General features: G+C 40.5%; 2 protein-coding genes across 2 annotated transcripts in view; both read left to right on the forward strand.

Moving 5' to 3' along the window:
- The window catches only part of SORCS3 (sortilin related VPS10 domain containing receptor 3), a 770,211-nt gene that overhangs the window by 262,783 nt on the left and 480,471 nt on the right, over positions 1–26,957 (forward strand). The gene's annotated exons all lie outside the window — the stretch shown is intronic.
- LOC138667839 (piggyBac transposable element-derived protein 4-like) lies at positions 22,616–24,711 on the forward strand. The gene is made up of 2 exons (XM_069755926.1): positions 22,616–22,715; positions 22,793–24,711. Exons 1-2 carry the CDS (start codon positions 22,657–22,659, stop codon positions 24,609–24,611), a joined length of 1,878 nt encoding a protein of 625 aa, XP_069612027.1. The 5' UTR covers positions 22,616–22,656; the 3' UTR covers positions 24,612–24,711.

Below are 26,957 nucleotides of genomic sequence, written 5' to 3' on the forward strand. Positions count from 1 at the left end.
ATCCATCCCTTGTCAGGTTTTTCTATGTCACTTTTCTTTTTTTTTTTTTGTATTATGGGATAATAATTAGATACCGTAATTAGTACATGGCATCCACCTGTGTGTGATTTGTTCTCAGTATAACTACAGCTGTTCTGTGAGGTTTGTGTGAGAACATTAGGGATCAAACAGCATCACGAAAACCAATGAGCCCACCAGACAGGTCAAGGATAAAGTTGTGGAGAAAAGTAAAGCAGGGTTAGGTTATAAAAAATAGCCAAAGATCTGAGCATCTCATGGAGCACTGTTCAATCCATCATCCACAGATGGAAGGAGTGTGGCACAACTGCAAATCTACCGAGACTTGCAAGAATAACTGAAAAGTCATTTGTAGCAGAGTCACATTTATTGTATCACTTCAGCTCGGTAAGAAAGTTATCAAATCTCCAGATAAGGTCCAATGGTATCTCCACTGGTTGTGCCGGATGACAGTCCCGTTGCTGCTGCATCTAACCACCTTAGCTCTGCTGCATCTAACCACCTTAGCTCTGCTGCATCTAACCACCTTAGCTCTGCTGCATCTAACCACCTTAGCTCTGCTGCATCTAACCACCTTAGCTCTGCTGCATCTCCACACTTATACAATTCATGCTTCAATTTTAGAGCCTTTTCTAATAACTGACGGATCGATTCCTCGCCTTCGCTGTCCGCCACTTGCCATCGTTTTCCCGTTTTATTCCTGTGCCTCTGATTCGACGGATTAAAAGGTGTTTGTGGCTTTTAGCGCGGAGTCGTGTACGTGAACAGACCATAATCGCCCAGGTTCCCGGCCGCTCGCGGGAATGAAGCTCGCGTCTTAAATCCTCCGACACAATGAAGAGAATTTGCGCCTGAAAGTGACTGCTGTGAAAGCGGGAAAAACTTTCCTGTTCTGCAGCCTCAAACTGTTTCTCATTATTTGCTTTGTTGCGCCCCCGCGTTCCTTTTCTCGCTTTCCCAAAAACCTCATTAGAGCCGCGGACGCTTTCTCTGATTTATTGGAAATTTTTATTTCTTTTTTTTTTTTTACTTGTGATAAGTGACATTATTATTATTTTCTAATGGCAGCGGCGCCGCTCCCTTCCTTTGTTGGGTCAGAACAATTTATCAGATGTGCTAATATGTTTGCACCTAGAGTTTAGTGAAAAATGTGCGATAGAAAAATGAACCTTGGCACATTGTTCAGCATAAGGTCGCATTAAATGGAACCTGTCAGCAGCAATTTACTAAGTACAGACATTTCCATATTGGCGCTGTCAGACTGATTAAAATGATGCCTCGGGTGCAGAAATGCGTTTTGTAGATGTTTTTTAATCTTTGTTTGAAGTTTCATTGTATTCATATCTTCGTGCATCGGGGCGGGTCTGTGGGCGGAGCCTGGACATATTCCTGCAATAATGCCCCCTTTGTCCTGCCCCCCATCCTATAACAATGTCCCACATTCTGGGCCCCTTCCTGTAATAATGCCTCACCACCCTATAAAAATATCTCACATCATCAGCCACTTCCAGTTATTATGTCATCCATCCTGGGCCCCTTCCTGTAATAATGTCCCCCTCCTGGTCCCTTACAGAAATAATGTCACCCTCCTATAACAATATCCCCCAACTTGGGTCTCTTCCAGTAAAAATGTCCCCCATCCTGGGCACCTGCTTGGTATAATGTCCTCCATCCTTGGCCCCTTCCTGTAATAATGTCCCCCTCCTGGTCCCTTACAGAAATAATGTCCCCCTCCTAAAACAATATCCCCCAACCTGGGCCTCTTCCAGTAAAAATGTCCCCCATCCTGGGCACCTGCTTGGTATAATGTCCCCCATCCTGGGCACCTGCTTGGCCCCTTCCAGAAATAATGTCCCTTATTCTTCTCCAGCACATTTTAAAAAAGAAACAACCAGTTCTTCTTACCTTTTCCCGCTCCCATGTCGTGCCAGCAGCGCATGATGAGCAGCGCAAGACATCACTGCCCATGATGGGCCATCCAACATCCCCTAAATTATTTCAGCCCCCAACCCATACCCTAAAATAATTCAGACCCTTTTACCAGACTGCTGAATCAAACAGCACATCAAACCTGAACATTAATCCGGTTCCCAAATTAAACTTCTTAATTAATGCAGATCATAGATCTCGAAATGAATGACACCCACTAAAAAAAGAAGAACCTTACCTTTCTTCCTTCTTCCATAAACAGCGCCCCCCTGACCACAGGTCGTGTTCGGTATTGCAGCACAGCAAGTAAAGTGAATGGTGGACGAAGTGCAATTCCACACACAACCTGTAGACGAGGGGGTGCTGTTTTGGTAAGAAGGCAGCCATGTATCTCTAATTTGGATATCCTAACTTTTAATGACAAGGAATAGTTTAAGAGCCATTTCCCGTTTCCCCTGCTGGGTTTGTGTCAGTTTTCACCGCAGCTGTAGAATTTCATTCGTTAACCATATATAGCGGTATTAATAGTCCGCACCCCTAGGAAAGTGCAGGCGTATTCTGAAGTTGGGGATACGACGAGAGGTAACTCTTTTTATATGTAATTGTATCAATATGCAAAAATATACAAATTACAGAAAAAGTTAAAACATAAAGTAAGAGATACAAAAACATAATGTTCCACTTCTGTTACCTAGATGAACGCCACAGTTCTCATTTTACGTGATCCGGAGCCCATGGAAAGCGCATTCTGGGGGCCGATATCCCCTCGTAATGCAGAGGTAATAACAGCGGAGGTAACAGTTTAATAAGTTTTCTATCTAAATTGTAACAGTAGAAGAAGTTGTCCGGGAAACACGATAATTAATCGTAAATCCCTTCGTTAGAATGAAACAATGCGGCCTAATGAGCGCGGTAAATGCAGATTGTAATTAGTTTAGCACTGCCGACCAATAATAACAGGAAACTTTATGATCCTATTTATTTTTATAAGCAACTTTAATTAGCCGAGAAGTTGTTGTTGTTTTTTTTTGTAAGTTTTTCTTTTTTTTTTTCCCCCTGCTTTGTGTATTAAAGGTGCGAAATAAATCCTGATAATGAATATTGCAGTAATTACGACCCGTAATGTCAGACTGTCGGAATAAGACATAGTCAAATAATTATCACAATCGTTCCATTCTGATATTTTCAGCCGCGAAAAAAACTAAAAATACACAAACCTGTGAAAAAAGTCAAAGGTTACGGCTCCCTGGACAGGAAACGGGTCAAAACTTTCTTTTTTTTTTTTTTTTTTTTAGATTTTTGCTGTGAAAGGCCGCTGAGCCATCATTCTTTGGTTATATATAGAGAGATAAAGGCCAATAATGAGTTTGCACATGAGCCGCGTGTTTAGTGCCAGAGATGAGAATCCAACCTCTGGGCCAAGTCTTGGAAAAGACTCCAATTCTAGTAACGCTTCATACACAGAACTATAATACCGCACAATGTATGAGTCCCAATACATAGAGCTGCGAAAACATCACACAGTGCCTACTAACATATAGTACTGATATAATACTGCCATAGACCCGCCGTGATAGCGCTATATACTGGAAACATTACACAGTGCCCACTATCATATAGTACTGATATAATACTGCCATAGACCTGCCATGATAGCGCTATACACGGGAAACATTACGCAGTGCCCACTAACATATAGTACTGATATAATACTGCCATAGACCCGCCGTGATAGCGCTATATACTGGAAACATCACACAGTGCCCACTATCATATAGTACTGATATAATACTGCCATAGACCTGCCATGATAGCACTATACACGTGAAACATCAAACAGTGTCCACTATCATATAGTACTGATATAATACTGCCATAGGCCTGCCATGATAGCACTATACACAGGAAACATCACACAGTGCCCACTATCATATAGTACTGATATAATACTGCCATAGACCTGCCATGATAGCGCTATACACTGGAAACATCACACAGTGCCCACTATCATATAGTACTGATATAATACTGCCATAGACCTGCCATGTTAGCGCTATACACTGGAAACATCACACAGTGCCCACTATCATATAGTACTGATATAATACTGACATAGACCCGCCATGATAGCGCTATACACGGGAAACATTACACAGTGCCCACTAACATATAGTACTGATATAATACTGCCATAGACCCGCCGTGATAGCGCTATATACTGGAAACATCACACAGTGCCCACTATCATATAGTACTGATATAATACTGCCATAGACCTGCCATGATAGCACTATACACAGGAAACATCACACAGTGCCCACTATCATATAGTACTGATATAATACTGCCATAGACCTGCCATGATAGCACTATACACAGGAAACATCACACAGTGCCCACTATCATATAGTACTGATATAATACTGACATAGACCCGCCATGATAGCGCTATACACGGGAAACATTACACAGTGCCCACTAACATATAGTACTGATATAATACTGCCATAGACCCGCCGTGATAGCGCTATACACAGGAAACATCACACAATGCCCACTATCATATAGTACTCATATAATACTGCCATAGACCTGCCATGATAGCGCTATACACTGGAAACATCACACAGTGCCCACTATCATATAGTACTCATATAATACTGCCATAGACCTGCCATGATAGCGCTATACACTGGAAACATCACACAATGCCCACTATCATATAGTACTCATATAATACTGCCATAGACCTGCCATGATAGCGCTATACACTGGAAACATCACACAGTGCCCACTATCATATAGTACTCATATAATACTGCCATAGACCTGCCATGATAGCGCTATACACTGGAAACATCACACAATGCCCACTATCATATAGTACTCATATAATACTGCCATAGACCTGCCATGATAGCGCTATACACTGGAAACATCACACAGTGCCCACTATCATATAGTACTCATATAATACTGCCATAGACCCGCCATGATAGCGCTATACACGGGAAACATCACATAGTGCCCACTATCATATAGTACTGATATAATACTGCCATAGACCTGCCATGATAGCGCTATACACGGGAAACATCACACAGTGCCCACTATCATATAGTACTGATATAATACTGCCATAGACCCGCCATGATAGCGCTATACACGGGAAACATCACACAGTGCCCACTATCATATAGTACTGATATAATACTGACATGGACCTGCCATGATAGCGCTATACACGGGAAACATCACACAGTGCCCACTATCATATAGTACTGATATAATACTGCCATAGACCCGCCATGATAGCGCTATACACGGGAAACATCACACAGTGCCCACTATCATATAGTACTGATATAATACTGACATGGACCTGCCATGATAGCGCTATACACTGGAAACATCACACAGTGCCCACTATCATATAGTACTGATATAATACTGCCATAGGCCCGCCATGATAGCGCTATACACGGGAAACATTACACAGTGCCCACTATCATATAGTACTGATATAATGCTGACATAGACCCGCCATGATAGAGCTATACACTGGAAACATCACACAGTGCCCACTATCATATAGTACTGATATAATACTGCCATAGACCTGCCATGATAGCGCTATACACTGGAAACATCACACAATGCCCACTATCATATAGTACTCATATAATACTGCCATAGACCTGCCATGATAGCGCTATACACTGGAAACATTACACAGTGCCCACTATCATATAGTATTCATATAATACTGCCATAGGCCTGCCATGATAGCGCTATACACTGGAAACATCACACAGTGCCCACTATCATATAGTACTGATATAATACTGCCATAGACCTGCCATGATAGCGCTATACACTGGAAACATCACACAATGCCCACTATCATATAGTACTCATATAATACTGCCATAGACCTGCCATGATAGCGCTATACACTGGAAACATCACACGGTGCCCACTATCATATAGTACTGATATAATACTGACATAGACCTGCCATAATAGTGCTATACACGGGAAACATCACACAGTGCCCACTATCATATAGTACTCATATAATACTGCCATAGGCCTGCCATGATAGCGCTATACACTGAAAACATCACACAGTGCCCACTATCATATAGTACTGATATAATACTGACATAGACCTGCCATAATAGTGCTATACACGGGAAACATCACACAGTGCCCACTATCATATAGTACTCATATAATACTGCCATAGGCCTGCCATGATAGCGCTATACACTGAAAACATCACATAGTGCCCACTATCATATAGTACTGATATAATGCTGACATAGACCTGCCATGATAGCGCTATACACGGGAAACATCACACAGTGCCCACTATCATATAGTACTGATATAATGCTGACATAGACCTGCCATGATAGAGCTATACACGGGAAACATCACACAGTGCCCACTATCATATAGTACTGATATAATACTGCCATAGACCCGCCATGATAGCGCTATACACGGGAAACATTACACAGTGCCCACTATCATATAGTACTGATATAATACTGACATAGACCCGCCATGATAGCGCAATACACAGGAAACATCACACAGTGCCCACTATCATATAGTACTCATATAATACTGCCATAGACCTGCCATGATAGCGCTATATACTGGAAACATCACACAGTGCCCACTATCATATAGTACTGATATAATACTGACATAGACCTGCCATAATAGTGCTATACACGGGAAACATCACACAGTGCCCACTATCATATAGTAGTGATATAATACTGCCATAGGCCTGCCATGATAGCGCTATACACTGGAAACATCACACGGTGCCCACTATCATATAGCACTGATATAATACTGACATAGACCCGCCATGATAGCGCTATACATGGGAAACATCACACAATGCTCACTATCATATAGTACTGATATAATACTGACATAGACCTGCCAAAACATCACACAGTGCCCACTATCATATAGTACTGATATAATACTGACATAGGCCTGCCATGTTAGCGCTATACACTGGAAACATCACACAGTGCCCACTATCATATAGTACTGATATAATACTGCCATAGGCCCGCCATGATAGCGCTATACACGGGAAACATTACACAGTGCCCACTATCATATAGTACTGATATAATGCTGACATAGACCTGCCATGATAGCGCTATACACTGGAAACATCACACAATGCCCACTATCATATAGTACTCATATAATACTGCCATAGGCCCGCCATGATAGCGCTATACATGGGAAACATTACACAGTGCCCACTATCATATAGTACTGATATAATACTGCCATAGGCCTGCCATGATAGCGCTATACACTGGAAACATCACACGGTGCCCACTATCATATAGCACTGATATAATACTGACATAGACCCGCCATGATAGCGCTATACACTGGAAACATCACACAATGCTCACTATCATATAGTACTGATATAATACTGACATAGACCTGCCAAAACATCACACAGTGCCCACTAACATATTGTACTGATATAATACTGAAATAGACCCGCCATGATAGCGCTATACAGTGGAAACATCACACAGTGCCCACTATCATATAGTACTGATATAATACTGACATAGACCTGCCCTGATAGCGCAATACACAGGAAACATCACACAGTGCCTACTATCATATAGTACTGATATAATACTGCCATAGACCCGCCATGATAGCGCTATACACTGGAAACATCACACAGTGCCCACTATCATATAGTACTGATATAATACTGACATAGACCTGCCATGATAGCGCTACACACTGGAAACATCACACAATGCCCACTATCATATAGTACTGATATAATACTGCCATAGACCTGCCATGATAGCGCTATACACACGAAACATCACATAGTGCCCACTATCATATAGTACTGATATAATACTGACATAGACCCGCCATGATAGCGCTATACACTGGAAACATCACACAGTGCCCACTATCATATAGTACTGATATAATACTGACATAGACCTGCCATGATAGCGCTACACACTGGAAACATCACACAATGCCCACTATCATATAGTACTGATATAATACTGACATAGACCTGCCATGATAGCGCTATACACTGGAAACATCACATAGTGCCCACTATCATATAGTACTGATATAATACTGACATAGACCCGCCATGATAGCGCTATACACTGGAAACATCACACAGTGCCCACTATCATATAGTACTGATATAATACTGCCATAGACCCGCCATGATAGCGCTATACACGGGAATTATCATACAGTGCCCACTATCATATAGTACTGATATAATACTGACATAGACCCGCCATGATAGCGCTATTCACTGGAAACATCACACAGTGCCCACTATCATATAGTACTGATATAATACTGCCATAGACCCGCCATGATAGCGCTATACACGGGAAACATCACACAGTGCCCACTATCATATAGTACTGATATAATACTGACATAGACCTGCCATGATAGCGCTATACACGGGAAACATCACACAGTGCCCACTATCATATAGTACTGATATAATACTGCCATAGACCTGCCATGATAGCGCTATACACTGAAAACATCACACAGTGCCCACTATCATATAGTACTGATATAATGCTGACATAGACCTGCCATGATAGCGCTATACACTGGAAACATCACACAGTGCCCAGTATCATATAGTACTGATATAATTCTGACATAGACCTGCCATAATGGCGCTATACACGGGAAACATCACACAGTGCCCACTATCATATAGTACTGATATAATACTGCCATAGACCTGCCATGATAGCGCTATACACTGGAAACATCACACGGTGCCCACTATCATATAGTACTGATATAATACTGCCATAGACCCGCCATGATAGCGCTATACACTGGAAGCATCACACAGTGCCCACTATCATATAGTACTGATATAATACTGCCATAGGCCTGCCATGATAGCGCTATACACTGGAAACATCACACGGTGCCCACTATCATATAGTACTGATATAATACTGACATAGACCCGCCATGATAGCGCTATACACTGGAAACATCACACGGTGCCCACTATCATATAGTACTGATATAATACTGACATAGACCCGCCATGTTAGCGCTATACACTGGAAACATCACACGGTGCCCACTATCATATAGTACTGATATAATACTGACATAGACCCGCCATGATAGCGCTATACACTGGAAACATCACACGGTGCCCACTATCATATAGTACTGATATAATACTGACATAGACCTGCCGTGATAGCGCTATACACTGGAAACATCACACAGTGCCCACTAACATATAGTACTGATATAATACTGTCATAGACCTGCCATGATAGCGCTATACACTGGAAACATCACACAGTGCCCACTATCATATAGTACTGATATAATACTGACATAGACCTGCCATGATAGCGCAATACACAGGAAACATCACACAGTGCCTACTATCATATAGTACTGATATAATACTGCCATAGACCCGCCATGATAGCGCTATACACTGGAAACATCACACAGTGCCCACTATCATATAGTACTGATATAATACTGACATAGACCTGCCATGATAGCGCTACACACTGGAAACATCACACAATGCCCACTATCATATAGTACTGATATAATACTGACATAGACCCGCCATGATAGCGCTACACACTGGAAACATCACACAGTGCCCACTATCATATAGTACTGATATAATACTGCCATAGACCTGCCATGATAGCGCTATACACACGAAACATCACATAGTGCCCACTATCATATAGTACTGATATAATACTGACATAGACCCGCCATGATAGCGCTATACACTGGAAACATCACACAATGCCCACTATCATATAGTACTGATATAATACTGACATAGACCTGCCATGATAGCGCTACACACTGGAAACATCACACAATGCCCACTATCATATAGTACTGATATAATACTGACATAGACCTGCCATGATAGCGCTATACACAGGAAACATCACATAGTGCCCACTATCATATAGTACTGATATAATACTGCCATAGACCCGCCATGATAGCGCTATACACGGGAAACATCATACAGTGCCCACTATCATATAGTACTGATATAATACTGCCATAGACCCGCCATGATAGCGCTATACACGGGAAACATCACACAGTGCCCACTATCATATAGTACTGATATAATGATATAATACTGCCATAGACCCGCCATGATAGCGCTATACACGGGAAACATCACACAGTGCCCACTATCATATAGTACTGATATAATACTGACATAGACCTGCCATGATAGCGCTATACACGGGAAACATCACACAGTGCCCACTATCATATAGTACTGATATAATACAGCCATAGACCTGCCATGATAGCGCTATACACTGAAAACATCACACAGTGCCCACTATCATATAGTACTGATATAATGCTGACATAGACCTGCCATGATAGCGCTATACACTGGAAACATCACACAGTGCCCACTATCATATAGTACTGATATAATACTGCCATAGGCCTGCCATGATAGCGCTATACACTGGAAACATCACACAGTGCCCACTATCATATAGTACTGATATAATGCTGACATAGACCTGCCATGATAGCGCTATACACTGGAAACATCACACAGTGCCCACTATCATATAGTACTGATATAATGCTGACATAGACCTGCCATGATAGCGCTATACACTGGAAACATCACACAGTGCCCACTATCATATAGTACTGATATAATACTGACATAGACCTGCCATAATAGCGCTATACACGGGAAACATCACACAGTGCCCACTATCATATAGTACTGATATAATACTGCCATAGACCTGCCATGATAGCGCTATACACTGGAAACATCACACGGTGCCCACTATCATATAGTACTGATATAATACTGCCATAGACCCGCCATGATAGCGCTATACACTGGAAACATCACACAGTGCCCACTATCATATAGTACTGATATAATACTGCCATAGGCCTGCCATGATAGCGCTATACACTGGAAACATCACACGGTGCCCACTATCATATAGTACTGATATAATACTGACATAGACCCGCCATGATAGCGCTATACACTGGAAACATCACACTGTGCCCACTATCATATAGTACTGATATAATACTGACATAGACCCGCCATGTTAGCGCTATACACTGGAAACATCACACGGTGCCCACTATCATATAGTACTGATATAATACTGACATAGACCCGCCATGATAGCGCTATACACGGGAAACATCATACAGTGCCCACTATCATATAGTACTGATATAATACTGACATAGACCCGCCATGATAGCGCTATACACTGGAAACATCACACGGTGCCCACTATCATATAGTACTGATATAATACTGACATAGACCTGCCGTGATAGCGCTATACACTGGAAACATCACACAGTGCCCACTATCATATAGTACTGATATAATACTGACATAGACCTGCCATGATAGCGCTATACACTGGAAACATCACACAGTGCCCACTATCATATAGTACTGATATAATACTGACATAGACCTGCCATGATAGCGCTATACACTGGAAACATCACACAGTGCCCACTATCATATAGTACTGATATAATACTGACATAGACCCGCCATGATAGCGCAATACACAGGAAACATCACACAGTGCCCACTATCATATAGTGCTGGTATAATACTGCCATAGACTTGCCATGTTAGCGCTATACACTGGAAACATCACACGGTGCCCACTATCATATAGTGCTGGTATAATACTGCCATAGGCCTGCCATGATAGCGCTATACACTGGAAACATCACACGGTGCCCACTATCATATAGTACTGATATAATACTGACATAGACCTGCCATGATAGCGCTATACACTGGAAACATTACACAGTGCCTACTATCATATAGTACTGATATAATACTGCCATAGACCCGCCATGATAGCGCTATACACTGGAAACATCACACAGTGCCCACTATCATATAGTACTGATATAATACTGACATAGACCTGCCATGATAGCGCTACACACTGGAAACATCACACGGTGCCCACTATCATATAGTACTGATATAATACTGACATAGACCCGCCATGATAGCGCTATACACTGGAAACATCACACAATGCCCACTATCATATAGTACTGATATAATACTGACATAGACCTGCCATGATAGCGCTATACACAGGAAACATCACATAGTGCCCACTATCATATAGTACTGATATAATACTGCCATAGACCCGCCATGATAGCACTATACACGGGAAACATCACACAGTGCCCACTATCATATAGTACTGATATAATACTGACATAGACCCGCCATGATAGCGCTATACACTGGAAACATCACACAGTGCCCACTATCATATAGTACTGATATAATACTGCCATAGACCCGCCATGATAGCGCTATACACGGGAAACATCATACAGTGCCCACTATCATATAGTACTGATATAATACTGCCATAGACCTGCCATGATAACGCTATATACTGGAAACATCACACAGTGCCCACTATCATATAGTACTGATATAATGATATAATACTGCCATAGACCCGCCATGATAGCGCTATACACGGGAAACATCACACAGTGCCCACTATCATATAGTACTGATATAATACTGACATAGACCTGCCATGATAGCGCTATACACGGGAAACATCACACAGTGCCCACTATCATATAGTACTGATATAATACTGCCATAGACCTGCCATGATAGCGCTATACACTGAAAACATCACACAGTGCCCACTATCATATAGTACTGATATAATTCTGACATAGACCTGCCATGATAGCGCTATACACTGGAAACATCACACAGTGCCCAGTATCATATAGTACTGATATAATTCTGACATAGACCTGCCATAATAGCGCTATACACGGGAAACATCACACAGTGCCCACTATCATATAGTACTGATATAATACTGACATAGACCTGCCATGTTAGCGCTATACACTGGAAACATCACACAGTGCCCACTATCATATAGTACTGATATAATACTGCCATAGACCCGCCATGATAGCGCTATACACTGGAAACATCACACAGTGCCCACTATCATATAGTACTGATATAATACTGCCATAGGCCTGCCATGATAGCGCTATACACTGGAAACATCACACGGTGCCCACTATCATATAGTACTGATATAATACTGACATAGACCCGCCATGATAGCGCTATACACTGGAAACATCACACGGTGCCCACTATCATATAGTACTGATATAATACTGACATAGACCCGCCATGTTAGCGCTATACACTGGAAACATCACACGGTGCCCACTATCATATAGTACTGATATAATACTGACATAGACCCGCCATGATAGCGCTATACACTGGAAACATCACACTGTGCCCACTATCATATAGTACTGATATAATACTGACATAGACCCGCCATGTTAGCGCTATACACTGGAAACATCACACGGTGCCCACTATCATATAGTACTGATATAATACTGACATAGACCCGCCATGATAGCGCTATACACTGGAAACATCACACGGTGCCCACTATCATATAGTACTGATATAATACTGACATAGACCTGCCGTGATAGCGCTATACACTGGAAACATCACACAGTGCCCACTAACATATAGTACTGATATAATACTGTCATAGACCTGCCATGATAGCGCTATACACTGGAAACATCACACAGTGCCCACTATCATATAGTACTGATATAATACTGACATAGACCTGCCATGACAGCGCTATACACTGGAAACATCACACAGTGCCCACTATCATATAGTACTGATATAATACTGACATAGACCCGCCATGATAGCGCAATACACAGGAAACATCACACAGTGCCCACTATCATATAGTGCTGGTATAATACTGCCATAGACTTGCCATGTTAGCGCTATACACTGGAAACATCACACGGTGCCCACTATCATATAGTGCTGGTATAATACTGCCATAGGCCTGCCATGATAGCGCTATACACTGGAAACATCACACAGTGCCCACTATCATATAGTGCTGGTATAATACTGCCATAGGCCTGCCATGATAGCGCTATACACTGGAAACATCACACGGTGCCCACTATCATATAGTACTGATATAATACTGACATAGACCTGCCATGATAGCGCTATACACTGGAAACATCACACAGTGCCCACTATCATATAGTACTGATATAATACTGCCATAGACCCGCCATGATAGCGCTATACACGGGAAACATCACACAGTGCCCACTATCATATAGTACTGATATAATACTGCCATAGACCCGCCATGATAGCGCTATACACGGGAAACATCACACAGTGCCCACTATCATATAGTACTGATATAATACTGCCATAGACCCGCCATGATAGCGCTATACACTGGAAACATCACACGGTGCCCACTATCATATAGTACTGATATAATACTGACATAGACCTGCCATGATAGCGCTATACACTGGAAACATCACACAGTGCCCACTATCATATAGTACTGATATAATACTGCCATAGACCTGCCATGTTAGCGCTATACACTGGAAACATCACACGGTGCCCACTATCATATAGTACTGATATAATACTGCCATAGACCCGCCATGATAGCGCTATACACGGGAAACATCACACAGTGCCCACTATCATATAGTACTGATATAATACTGCCATAGACCCGCCATGATAGCGCTATACACGGGAAACATCACACAGTGCCCACTATCATATAGTACTGATATAATGATATAATACTGCCATAGACCCGCCATGATAGCGCTATACACGGGAAACATCACACAGTGCCCACTATCATATAGTACTGATATAATACTGACATAGACCTGCCATGATAGCGCTATACACGGGAAACATCACACAGTGCCCACTATCATATAGTACTGATATAATACTGCCATAGACCTGCCATGATAGCGCTATACACTGAAAACATCACACAGTGCCCACTATCATATAGTACTGATATAATTCTGACATAGACCTGCCATGATAGCGCTATACACTGGAAACATCACACAGTGCCCAGTATCATATAGTACTGATATAATTCTGACATAGACCTGCCATAATAGCGCTATACACGGGAAACATCACACAGTGCCCACTATCATATAGTACTGATATAATACTGCCATAGACCTGCCATGATAGCGCTATACACTGGAAACATCACACGGTGCCCACTATCATATAGTACTGATATAATACTGCCATAGACCCGCCATGATAGCGCTATACACTGGAAACATCACACAGTGCCCACTATCATATAGTACTGATATAATACTGACATAGACCCGCCATGATAGCGCTATACACTGGAAACATCACACGGTGCCCACTATCATATAGTACTGATATAATACTGACATAGACCCGCCATGATAGCGCTATACACTGGAAACATCACACGGTGCCCACTATCATATAGTACTGATATAATACTGACATAGACCTGCCGTGATAGCGCTATACACGGGAAACATCACACAGTGCCCACTATCATATAGTACTGATATAATACTGACATAGACCTGCCATGTTAGCGCTATACACTGAAAACATCACACAGTGCCCACTATCATATAGTACTGATATAATACTGACATAGACCTGCCATGATAGCGCTATACACTGGAAACATCACACAGTGCCCACTATCATATAGTACTGATATAATACTGCCATAGACCTGCCATGTTAGCGCTATACACTGGAAACATCACACGGTGCCCACTATCATATAGTGCTGGTATAATACTGACATAGACCCGCCATGATAGCGCTATACACTGGAAACATCACACGGTGCCCACTATCATATAGTACTGATATAATACTGCCATAGACCTGCCATGATAGCGCTATACACTGGAAACATCACACAGTGCCCAGTATCATATAGTACTGATATAATTCTGACATAGACCTGCCATAATAGCGCTATACACGGGAAACATCACACAGTGCCCACTATCATATAGTACTGATATAATACTGCCATAGACCTGCCATGATAGCGCTATACACTGGAAACATCACACGGTGCCCACTATCATATAGTACTGATATAATACTGCCATAGACCCGCCATGATAGCGCTATACACTGGAAACATCACACAGTGCCCACTATCATATAGTACTGATATAATACTGACATAGACCCGCCATGATAGCGCTATACACTGGAAACATCACACGGTGCCCACTATCATATAGTACTGATATAATACTGACATAGACCCGCCATGTTAGCGCTATACACTGGAAACATCACACGGTGCCCACTATCATATAGTACTGATATAATACTGACATAGACCTGCCGTGATAGCGCTATACACTGGAAACATCACACGGTGCCCACTATCATATAGTACTGATATAATACTGACATAGACCCGCCATGTTAGCGCTATACACTGGAAACATCACACGGTGCCCACTATCATATAGTACTGATATAATACTGACATAGACCTGCCATGATAGCGCTATACACTGGAAACATCACACGGTGCCCACTATCATATAGTACTGATATAATACTGACATAGACCTGCCGTGATAGCGCTATACACGGGAAACATCACACAGTGCCCACTATCATATAGTACTGATATAATACTGACATAGACCTGCCATGATAACGCTATACACGGGAAACATCACACAGTGCCCACTATCATATAGTACTGATATAATACTGACATAGACCCGCCATGATAGCGCAATACACTGGAAACATCACACGGTGCCCACTATCATATAGTGCTGATATAATACTGACATAGACCTGCCATGATAGCGCTATACACTGGAAACATCACACAGTGCCCACTATCATATAGTACTGATATAATACTGCCATAGACCTGCCATGTTAGCGCTATACACTGGAAACATCACACGGTGCCCACTATCATATAGTGCTGGTATAATACTGACATAGACCCGCCATGATAGCGCTATACACTGGAAACATCACACGGTGCCCACTATCATATAGTACTGATATAATACTGACATAGACCCGCCATGATAGCGCTATACACGGGAAACATCACACAGTGCCCACTATCATATAGTGCTGATATAATACTGACATAGACCTGCCATGATAGCGCTACACACTGGAAACATCACACGGTGCCCACTATCATATAGTACTGATATAATACTGACATAGACCTGCCATGATAGCGCAATACACTGGAAACATCACACGGTGCCCACTATCATATAGTACTGATATAATACTGACATAGACCCGCCATGATAGCGCTATACACTGGAAACATCACACGGTGCCCACTATCATATAGTGCTGGTATAATACTGACATAGACCCGCCATGATAGCGCTATACACTGGAAACATCACACGGTGCCCACTATCATATAGTGCTGGTATAATACTGACATAGACCCGCCATGATAGCGCTATACACTGGAAACATCACACGGTGCCCACTAATATATAGTGCTGGTATAATACTGCCATAGACCTGCCATGATAGCGCTATACACTGGAAACATCACACAGTGCCCACTATCATATAGTACTGATATAATACTGCCATAGACCCGCCATGATAGCGCTATACACTGGAAACATCACACGGTGCCCACTAATATATAGTGCTGGTATAATACTGCCATGGGCCTGCGTCTCTTGATTCAGCCACGAAACAAGCTACTGAAACCCTTCCTGGCCGACGCGGATAATTGGGCTCTGAATGCAGCTGATTACAGCACGGCGTAGCTTGGGTTAGACCTCTGCTGATGAAAAGTATGTTAATGATTGTGCGGAACCACGGGACGACATAGCGGGTCACCGGATCGCAGTTCACTGATTCTGAATTGCAGCATTTTAATGGCGTCTGTGCGATTTTGCATGTGGCGGCTCTGAAACGAAAAATCTGCATTATTCTTCCTAAAATGGACCCGGACAAGGTGCGTTCAGCGGGAGACTCACAGTCTGTTCCTCCAAGAATAAAAAGCCTTTTCAAAGAAAAGAAAGAAAATACATTTATCCGGTGAGGATGAGTCTCCGAAGTATAAAACCGTCATTGAAATACGACATCAGGCTCATTGTGTTATCCCAGAATGTATTCCCGGACGAGCCCCCGACTGGACGTTCATCTGGTGACATGACGCAGGTGAAAAGCAGGACAAAAAACCTGTGTTTTTCTCCACTACTAGTAATCTACATAAAGGTTAACGAGACGCTAGTGTTCATTTAGTAATTTCAAAGGAGCCCGACGTCCTGCTGCGATAATTGGCTTTTTTAAGTGTAAATTTTGTTGACAGCAATTTTGGAATTTGTGCCTTGCTGAAATAATGAAAAAAAAAAAAGATGTTTCCACTTTCAGGCTGAGACAAACTTTTGGTGTAAATGGCAATTCGTGTCCAAGTTGACTGGTGCAAAATACAGAAAATGATCACAAATCATCTGACAAGGAGATCCGACAATAACAGACTTTTATACATATTGCTTTATTTCTAAATATAACTACTATAATACTGCCCCATGTACAAGAATACAACTATTATAATACTGCCCATATGTACAAGAATATAACTACTATAATACTGCCCCCTATGTACAAGAATATAACTACTATAATACTGCTCCTATGTACAAGAATATAACTACTATAATACTACCCTTATGTACAAGAATATAACTACTATAATACTGCCCCCTATGTACAAGAATATAACTACTATAATACTGCCCCCTATGTACAAGAATATAACTACTATAATACTGCTCCCTATGTACAAGAATATAACTACTATAATACTGCTCCTATGTACACGAATATAACTACTATAATACTGCTACTATGTACAAGAATATAACTACTGTAATACTGCTCCTATGTACACGAATATAACTACTATAATACTGCTACTATGTACAAGAATATAACTACTGTAATACTGCTCCTATGTATAAGAATATAACTACTATAATACTGCTACTATGTACAAGAATATAACTACTATAATACTGCTACTATGTACAAGAATATAACTACTGTAATACTGCTCCTATGTACACGAATATAACTACTATAATACTGCTACTATGTACAAGAATATAACTACTATAATACTGCCCCCTATGTACAAGAATATAACTACTATAATACTGCTCCTATGTACAAGAATATAACTACTATAATACTGCCCCTATGTACAAGAATATAACTACTATAATACTGCCCCTATGTACAAGAATATAACTACTATAATACTGCTCCTATGTACAAGAATATAACTACTATAATACTGCCCCTATGTACAAGAATATAACTACTATAATACTGCTCATATGTACAAGAATATAACTACTATAATACTGCTCCTATGTACAGGAATATAACTACTATAATACTGCCCCTATATACAAGAATATAACTACTATAATACTGCCCCTATGTACAAGAATATAACTACTATAATACTGCTCCTATGTACAAGAATATAACTACTATAATACTGCCCCTATGTACAAGAATATAACTACTATAATACTGCCCCTATGTACAAGAATATAACTACTATAATACTGCTCCTATGTAAAAGAATATAACTACTATAATACTGCCCCTATGTACAAGAATATAACTACTATAATACTGCCCCTATGTACAAGAATATAACTACTATAATACTGCTCCTATGTACAAGAATATAACTACTATAATACTGCTCCTATGTGCAAGAATATAACTACTATAATACTGCCCCTATGTACAAGAATATAACTACTATAATACTGCTCCTATGTACAAGAATATAACTACTATAATACTGCTCCTATGTACAAGAATATAACTACTATAATACTGCCCCCTATGTACAATATAACTACTATAATACTGCCCCTATGTACAAGAATATAACTACTATAATACTGCTCCTATGTACAAGAATCTAACTACTATAATACTGCTCCTATGTGCAAGAATATAACTACTATAATACTGCCCCTATGTACAAGAATATAACTACTATAATACTGCTCCTATGTACAAGAATATAACTACTATAATACTGCTCCTATGTACAAGAATATAACTACTATAATACTGCCCCCTATGTACAATATAACTACTATAATACTGCCCCTATGTACAAGAATATAACTACTATAATACTGCTCCTATGTACAAGAATCTAACTACTACAATACTGCCCCTATGTACAGGAATATAACTACTATAATACTGCTCCTATGTACAAGAATATAACTACTATAATGCTGCTCCTATGTACAAGAATATAACTACTATAATACTTCCCCTATGTACAAGAATATAGCTACTATAATACTGCTCCTATGTACAAGAATATAACTACTATAATACTGCTCCTATGTGCAATAATATAACTACTATAATACTGCCCCTGTGTATAGGAATATAACTACTATAATACTGCTCCTATGTACAAGAATATAGCTACTATAATACTGCTCCTATGTAAAAGAATATAACTACTATAATACTGCTCCTATGTACAAGAATATAACTACTATAATACTGACCCTATATACAAGAATATAACTACTATAATACTGCCCCTATGTACAGGAATATAACTACTATAATACTGCCCCTATGTACAAGAATATAACTAATATAATACTGCTCCTATGTACAAGAATATAACTACTATAATACTGCTCCTATGTACAAGAATATAGCTACTATAATACTGCTCCTATTTACAATAATATAACTACTATAATACTGCTCCTATGTACAAGAATATAACTACTATAATACTGCTCCTATGTACAAGAATATAACTACTATAATACTGCTCCTATGTACAAGAATATAACTACTATAATACTGCTCCTATGTACAAGAATATAACTACTATAATACTGCCCTTATGTACATGAATATAACTACTATAATACTGCTCCTATGTACAAGAATATAACTACTATAATACTGCCCTTATGTACAAGAATATAACTACTATAATACTGCCTTCATGTACAAGAATATAACTACTATAATACTGCCCTTATGTACAAGAATATAGCTACTATAATACTGCCCCTATGTACAAGAATATAACTACTATAATACTGCCTTTATGTACAAGAATATAACTACTATAATACTGCCCTTATGTACAAGAATATAGCTACTATAATACTGCTCCTATGTACAAGAATATAACTACTATAATACTGCCCCTATGTACAAGAATATCACTACTATAATACTGCCTTTATGTACAAGAATATAACTACTATAATACTGCCCTTATGTACAAGAATATAGCTACTATAATACTGCCCCTATGTACAAGAATATAACTACTATAATACTGCTCCTATGTACAAGAATATAACTACTATAATACTGCCCCTATGTACAAGAATATAACTACTATAATACTGCCCTTATGTACAAGAATATAACTACTATAATACTGCCTTCATGTACAAGAATATAGCTACTATAATACTGCTCCTATGTACAAGAATATAACTACTATAATACTGCCCCTATGTACAAGAATATAACTACTATAATACTGCCCTTATGTACAAGAATATAACTACTATAATACTGCTCCTATGTACAAGAATATAACTACTATAATACTGCCCCTATGTACAAGAATATAACTACTATAATACTGCCCCTATGTACTCTATGTATTTTTACCTGCACCCCCATGTATCTCCTAACACGGTTTTACCGCCTGCGCGGCTCCAGGTTGACCCGTGTCTTTTTGTCAGCGCAGACAAACATTTTGTAAATTAAATAAATTGGGCCAAAGTGGTGTAGTTCGCCGTCACTGAGCTTCCTGGTCTCGTAACCTTTTATGAGCTGTGATCTCAAAATCTCATCTGTGAAAAAACATAAATTTATCTTCCCGAATGTCATCCTGAATACAGATTCGCCTTCCACCCGTCTCTGTAGCGCGGGCTTGATCCGAGATCTCATGGTATTAGCGCTTGATGGCTTTGAGAGATCAGCCGTGCAGAGAAAAAAGGTTATTAACCCTTGTCAGGCTGCATAATTTTACAACCTTAACAGGCTGCATAGGTACAATTGTACCTTCACATATACCTCCACTGTGGGAAGACTTTACTTGGTTTCAGAAACTAAAGTTCATTCAGCTACAAATGTTATGCTGATATCTATTGTTCAGTGTTGTTACTGGTCACTTATGTTGCTGTCAATTAAGTTAATTCAAACTGGGAGTGGCTTCTACTTGTCTTCCTGCCTCCCTCCTCTCATTAGCCATTTTGCTGTTCATCTCATTGCTGTGAGCACACATTTCTAGGCTTGTGAAGTCTTCAATTTCTTGGAAACGAAGGTAGGAAAGTCTCACAGCATCTAACAGCCAGTTATACCTTTATTCTCATTATGTGGGGACAGAACAGTCAAATTGTCTTTCAGCCTGGACTTGGCTTACATATATTTTGTATGAAACTTATCACTATAGGTATAATTTTTATACGAAAAATGGATAATAATTAGTATCTACATATTGTTTTACGATGTTTTATTTATATTCAGCACAAAATACGAAGCCAAAATTCATCTAGCAAGTCATCATGAGTGATAGTAATGCTGGATCTAGTTTCCGCCATAATCCAAGAAAACGTGTTTGCAGGTTAGTATAATTTTGTGAAAAGCCAATAATGTAGTATTTCGGAAAATTATTTATTTTACATTTTTTCATATTTACAGATTTACGTCTGACGAAATAATGCGAATGCTAGAAGAATCTGATTCTGAGCATGAGGATGAACCATATGTTCCATCTGATGATGAAAACTATGTACCACAAGTGGATGTTACTGAAGAAGATTCAGACATTGAACAAGAAATGGTCATAGAGCATGAAAATGAATACGAATCAGACGAAAGTGTTGAGGATGATTCTGTGCCTCAAAGTGCAGGCGACATTTGGACTGCTAAGGATGAAACTCAATGGTGCAGTAATCCACTGCCAAATGCACAAACAAAATCTCGTAATGTCCTACGACAAAGAGGTGGCCCTGCAGCAATCAGCAACCTATATACAGCAAAAGAGCTATTCAAGTCCATCATGACTCCCGAGATGTGTGACATCATATTACGGGAAACGAATCGAAAGGCCAAGAGAGTTTGTGATGCTTACAACAACGAACTGGTACAACGTTTTCCTGATTCTTCCAAACGGCCACCACAAAAAACATTCAAGCAATTTACTGAAACTGAACTTCATGCATTTTTGGGCATACTGATTGCTGCTGGTGTGCACAGAGCCAACAAAGAGAATCTGGAGGAAATGTGGAATGTTGCTGCTCTGCCTCTTATACGTGCAGCCATGTCTCGTGACCGCTTCAAGATGATACTCAGATTTATCAGGTTTGACAACGAAAATACACGTGCAGAACGTGTGCAAACAGATAAAGCTGCACCAATACGGGACATCTGGACAATGCTGAACAGTAATCTGGAGAGAGCCTACAAGCCATATCATTGTATCACCGTCGACGAGCAATTATTTCCATTTAGAGGTCATACTAAATTTACCCAGTATATACCTTCAAAACCAGCTAAATATGGCATAAAGATTTTCTGGGCTTGTGACTCATCAAATGCCTACCCTTTACAAGGTCAGCTCTACACTGGGAAACCAACTGATGGTCCTCGACAAGTAAACATTGGAGAACGAACAGTATTGGACCTAGTGAGCTCGTATAAAGGCTCTGGAAGAAATGTCACCACCGATAACTTCTTTACAACCATGGAACTAGCTAAGGTATTGAACTCCTGGAACATGACACTAGTTGGTACAGTGAGAAAAAACAAAAGGTTCCTACCTAACAACATGCAGCCTGCCAAAGAAAGGCCTGTATACTCGACAAATTTTGCCTACAATCATGATGCAACAGTCTGTTCATATGTACCAAAGAAGAACAAATCAGTCGTGCTTCTATCATCTATGCACATGACGGGAGAAGTTGAAGAGACACTAGCAGCCAAGCCAGAGATAATAAAATACTACAACATAACAAAAGGTGGCGTTGATGTTATGGATAAAATGTTGGGAGAGTACACTGTGAAACGACGAACATCACGTTGGACTTTGGCATTTTTCTACAATATGATTGATGTCAGTGGGTTAGCATCCTACATCATCTACAGAGAACACAATCCAAGCTTCAGGGCAAAGGATCAACGAAGAAAGTTCCTGAAAGATCTCGCAAATCAGCTGTGTATGATTGCAATTGAAGATCGTAGTACAAACAAAATGATAATGAGAAACCATTTTCTTCGAGGTGCAGTAGAAATGGTGCTTGGACGATGCATTGTGGTAGCATCGCAGCCAGCAGCTGGCCCCAAAATACCTCATGGTAGTCGTGGACCCTCCCCTGTTGTTGGTAGTTGCTATGTCTGCAGAGACCTGAGGCGAAAACAACGCAAGACTAGAAAGTCTTGTGTGGTTTGTGTGAAACCCATTTGCGATGAACACTCTGTAGCAAAGCCAACATGCATTACTTGCAAAGAAAATCAATAAAAAAAAGTTTCTTACATTTTCTTTTATAATGTAAATGAACAGTTTTTTACTTGTTTATAATAGTTAAATAGCATTATCATTAAAAAAAAATTTATGCTTTTTCCCTTGCATTATCTTCATTCAAAATATATGAGGTACATTTGTACCTATGCAGCTTGTTATGGATGCAAAAAGATCTCGACCCCTTATCTCGGAAGCGGGTGGAGATATTTTATTGAAATTTGGCCAATATATTCTGGACCAAAAATGTAGAGATGTCACGAAATTTCAGCCCTCTACGTCTTTTCAAAAAAAAGTTATTGCAATTTTAAAACGGAATAGTTACAATTGTACCTATTCAGCCGGATAAGGGTTAAATATGTTCCTCAAAGAAGGTTTTTCTCCTTGTAATAGTTTGCAGGACGCGTTCCATAAGAAAATATACGGATGTCTCCGAGGAACTGTTAGTAAAATCTAAATTTATTCAGCTCGTTCCCATCCCGGCATTACAAGATTTCACTTTACAATGTTTTTCCAACCTTGTCAGTTTCTTCTCTTCTTCATCATTGCCCGATTGTTTTCGTGCCATTATTTATGTGGACAAGTCTGGGGCTGCTAATGAGCTCAGCCTGAGTGGGGTCATCAGAACTTTTCTTAATTACCTCCTATCCTGTAGGATCTGCCGCTGTTGTCCTAGTGAGGACTTTAATCAGTGGAAAAGAGTTTTTCCATAACTTTTATTTCTGTTTTTATTGTTATGGTTATTTTTTTTGTACAGGTTGCAAGAGGTTTAGATGTGAAGCATGATGTTGCTTCTGAACACGAAGGGAACTTCTGATGACCTTAGGTCATCAACAATGGCCATCATCTTAAAAGATCTAGTGACTAAGCAGGGGTGCAGGTAAAGAGAATGTAAAGATAGCCGATGTGTACGAGCCATAATGTCTAAGTAACTTTCCAACATGTTTGAAGACTCCAGCATGAAAAATGGCAGAGGATAGGTTAGAGTCCAGGTACTGAATTTGCATTTTGGCTCAGGAGCTTCAAGTTGCACCTCTGGTGGTTAGACGGAGGCAGCCAAAATGACAGATTTTCTTAGAATGGGATGTAAAGGTCTTCTTATTCTAAGCTGTGTTTCCTACAAAGATCCAAAACGTTTGCCAATGCTGCCAGGATCTACATGCTTAGGTTACTAAGTAGGACCACTGAGCTAAACTTTCTCCAATTTCGATATTTAATATTTTTTTAAAGGTGTGATGGTGTGATATGCTATGTCAATATCATTTTTGTGTATATTTATATTTTACTGATTATCATGGTGTTCTCTTGTAGGATGAGTTATTTGCCAATTGATGAATTGCTGTTATTTGCCATCTGATATCAGCCCCCACAGTACTGTATTGTTATCTCTCCACAGGGTCAGTGAATAATGTTGTTTGCTAATATGCTAATGACATATTGAACTAGATTGTGTAAACAATGAGCCCCTGAGATCCACCCCCTAACCTGTGAATGAGGACAGGGACTTGTAAATATCAGGGAGGTGACACACAGATCAGATCCTGTGTGGAATGACGATGTGAACACAGCAAGTCAGAGAGAAGGGGAAGCATATGGACCATTTTTTATCCTCTGTCTGCTGGATTGTTGGACTTTTATCTGTTAATGAACTGCATTCGTGTTCTGGACTATCTTATCCTTTGTGTGGTGGATTGTATATGGACCTTTCGTATTTTTGCCTAAATAAAGGGCTTGGGATTGTTCACTCTTCGCTAGCTCTGTTGATTGTATGGTACCGGAGAAAGACCCCGTGACAACTGGTGGCAGCAGCAGGATCAACAGAGCGTAACCTAATGGAGAACCACACACAGAGTGAGAACAGAAATTGGGCTGTATCCAGTTTACAGGAGAGAGACAGAGACCTGGGCCTGAACTACCAGGGACTGACTAAAGAGGCCTTAATTGACCTACTAGTGGGTTCCTAGCTCGGCCACCTCCACCCATATGCCTGAAGGACGAGCACTGGAGACTAGGACCCCACCCCAAAAATCCAGTGGTTGGTGTGGTACAAAGAAGAGATGGCGGTTCTGGGCCCAGGCCTCTCTCAGGAGTACAAGGAGGAGGCTGCCCACCGGGCACAGCGGAGACGAGAAGCAATGGAGCTTGAAAGAGGGAGTAACGCAATGTGGAGTGTAAACCCAATGATCCGGGAGCCTGTACGGATCACCCGGACAGAGTTTAAGCCATTTGATGAGGCTTCCGGAGATGTGGAGGGGTTCTTCAAGGACTTTGAGCAGCAGTGTGCTGTGATGGAGGTGCCCCACTCTGGCTGGATGCGTTTGTTAGTGGGACTCCTGAACGGTAGCC

Source organism: Ranitomeya imitator, chromosome 2 (assembly GCF_032444005.1).
Source record: "Ranitomeya imitator isolate aRanImi1 chromosome 2, aRanImi1.pri, whole genome shotgun sequence".
Lineage (NCBI taxonomy): Eukaryota > Metazoa > Chordata > Amphibia > Anura > Dendrobatidae > Ranitomeya > Ranitomeya imitator.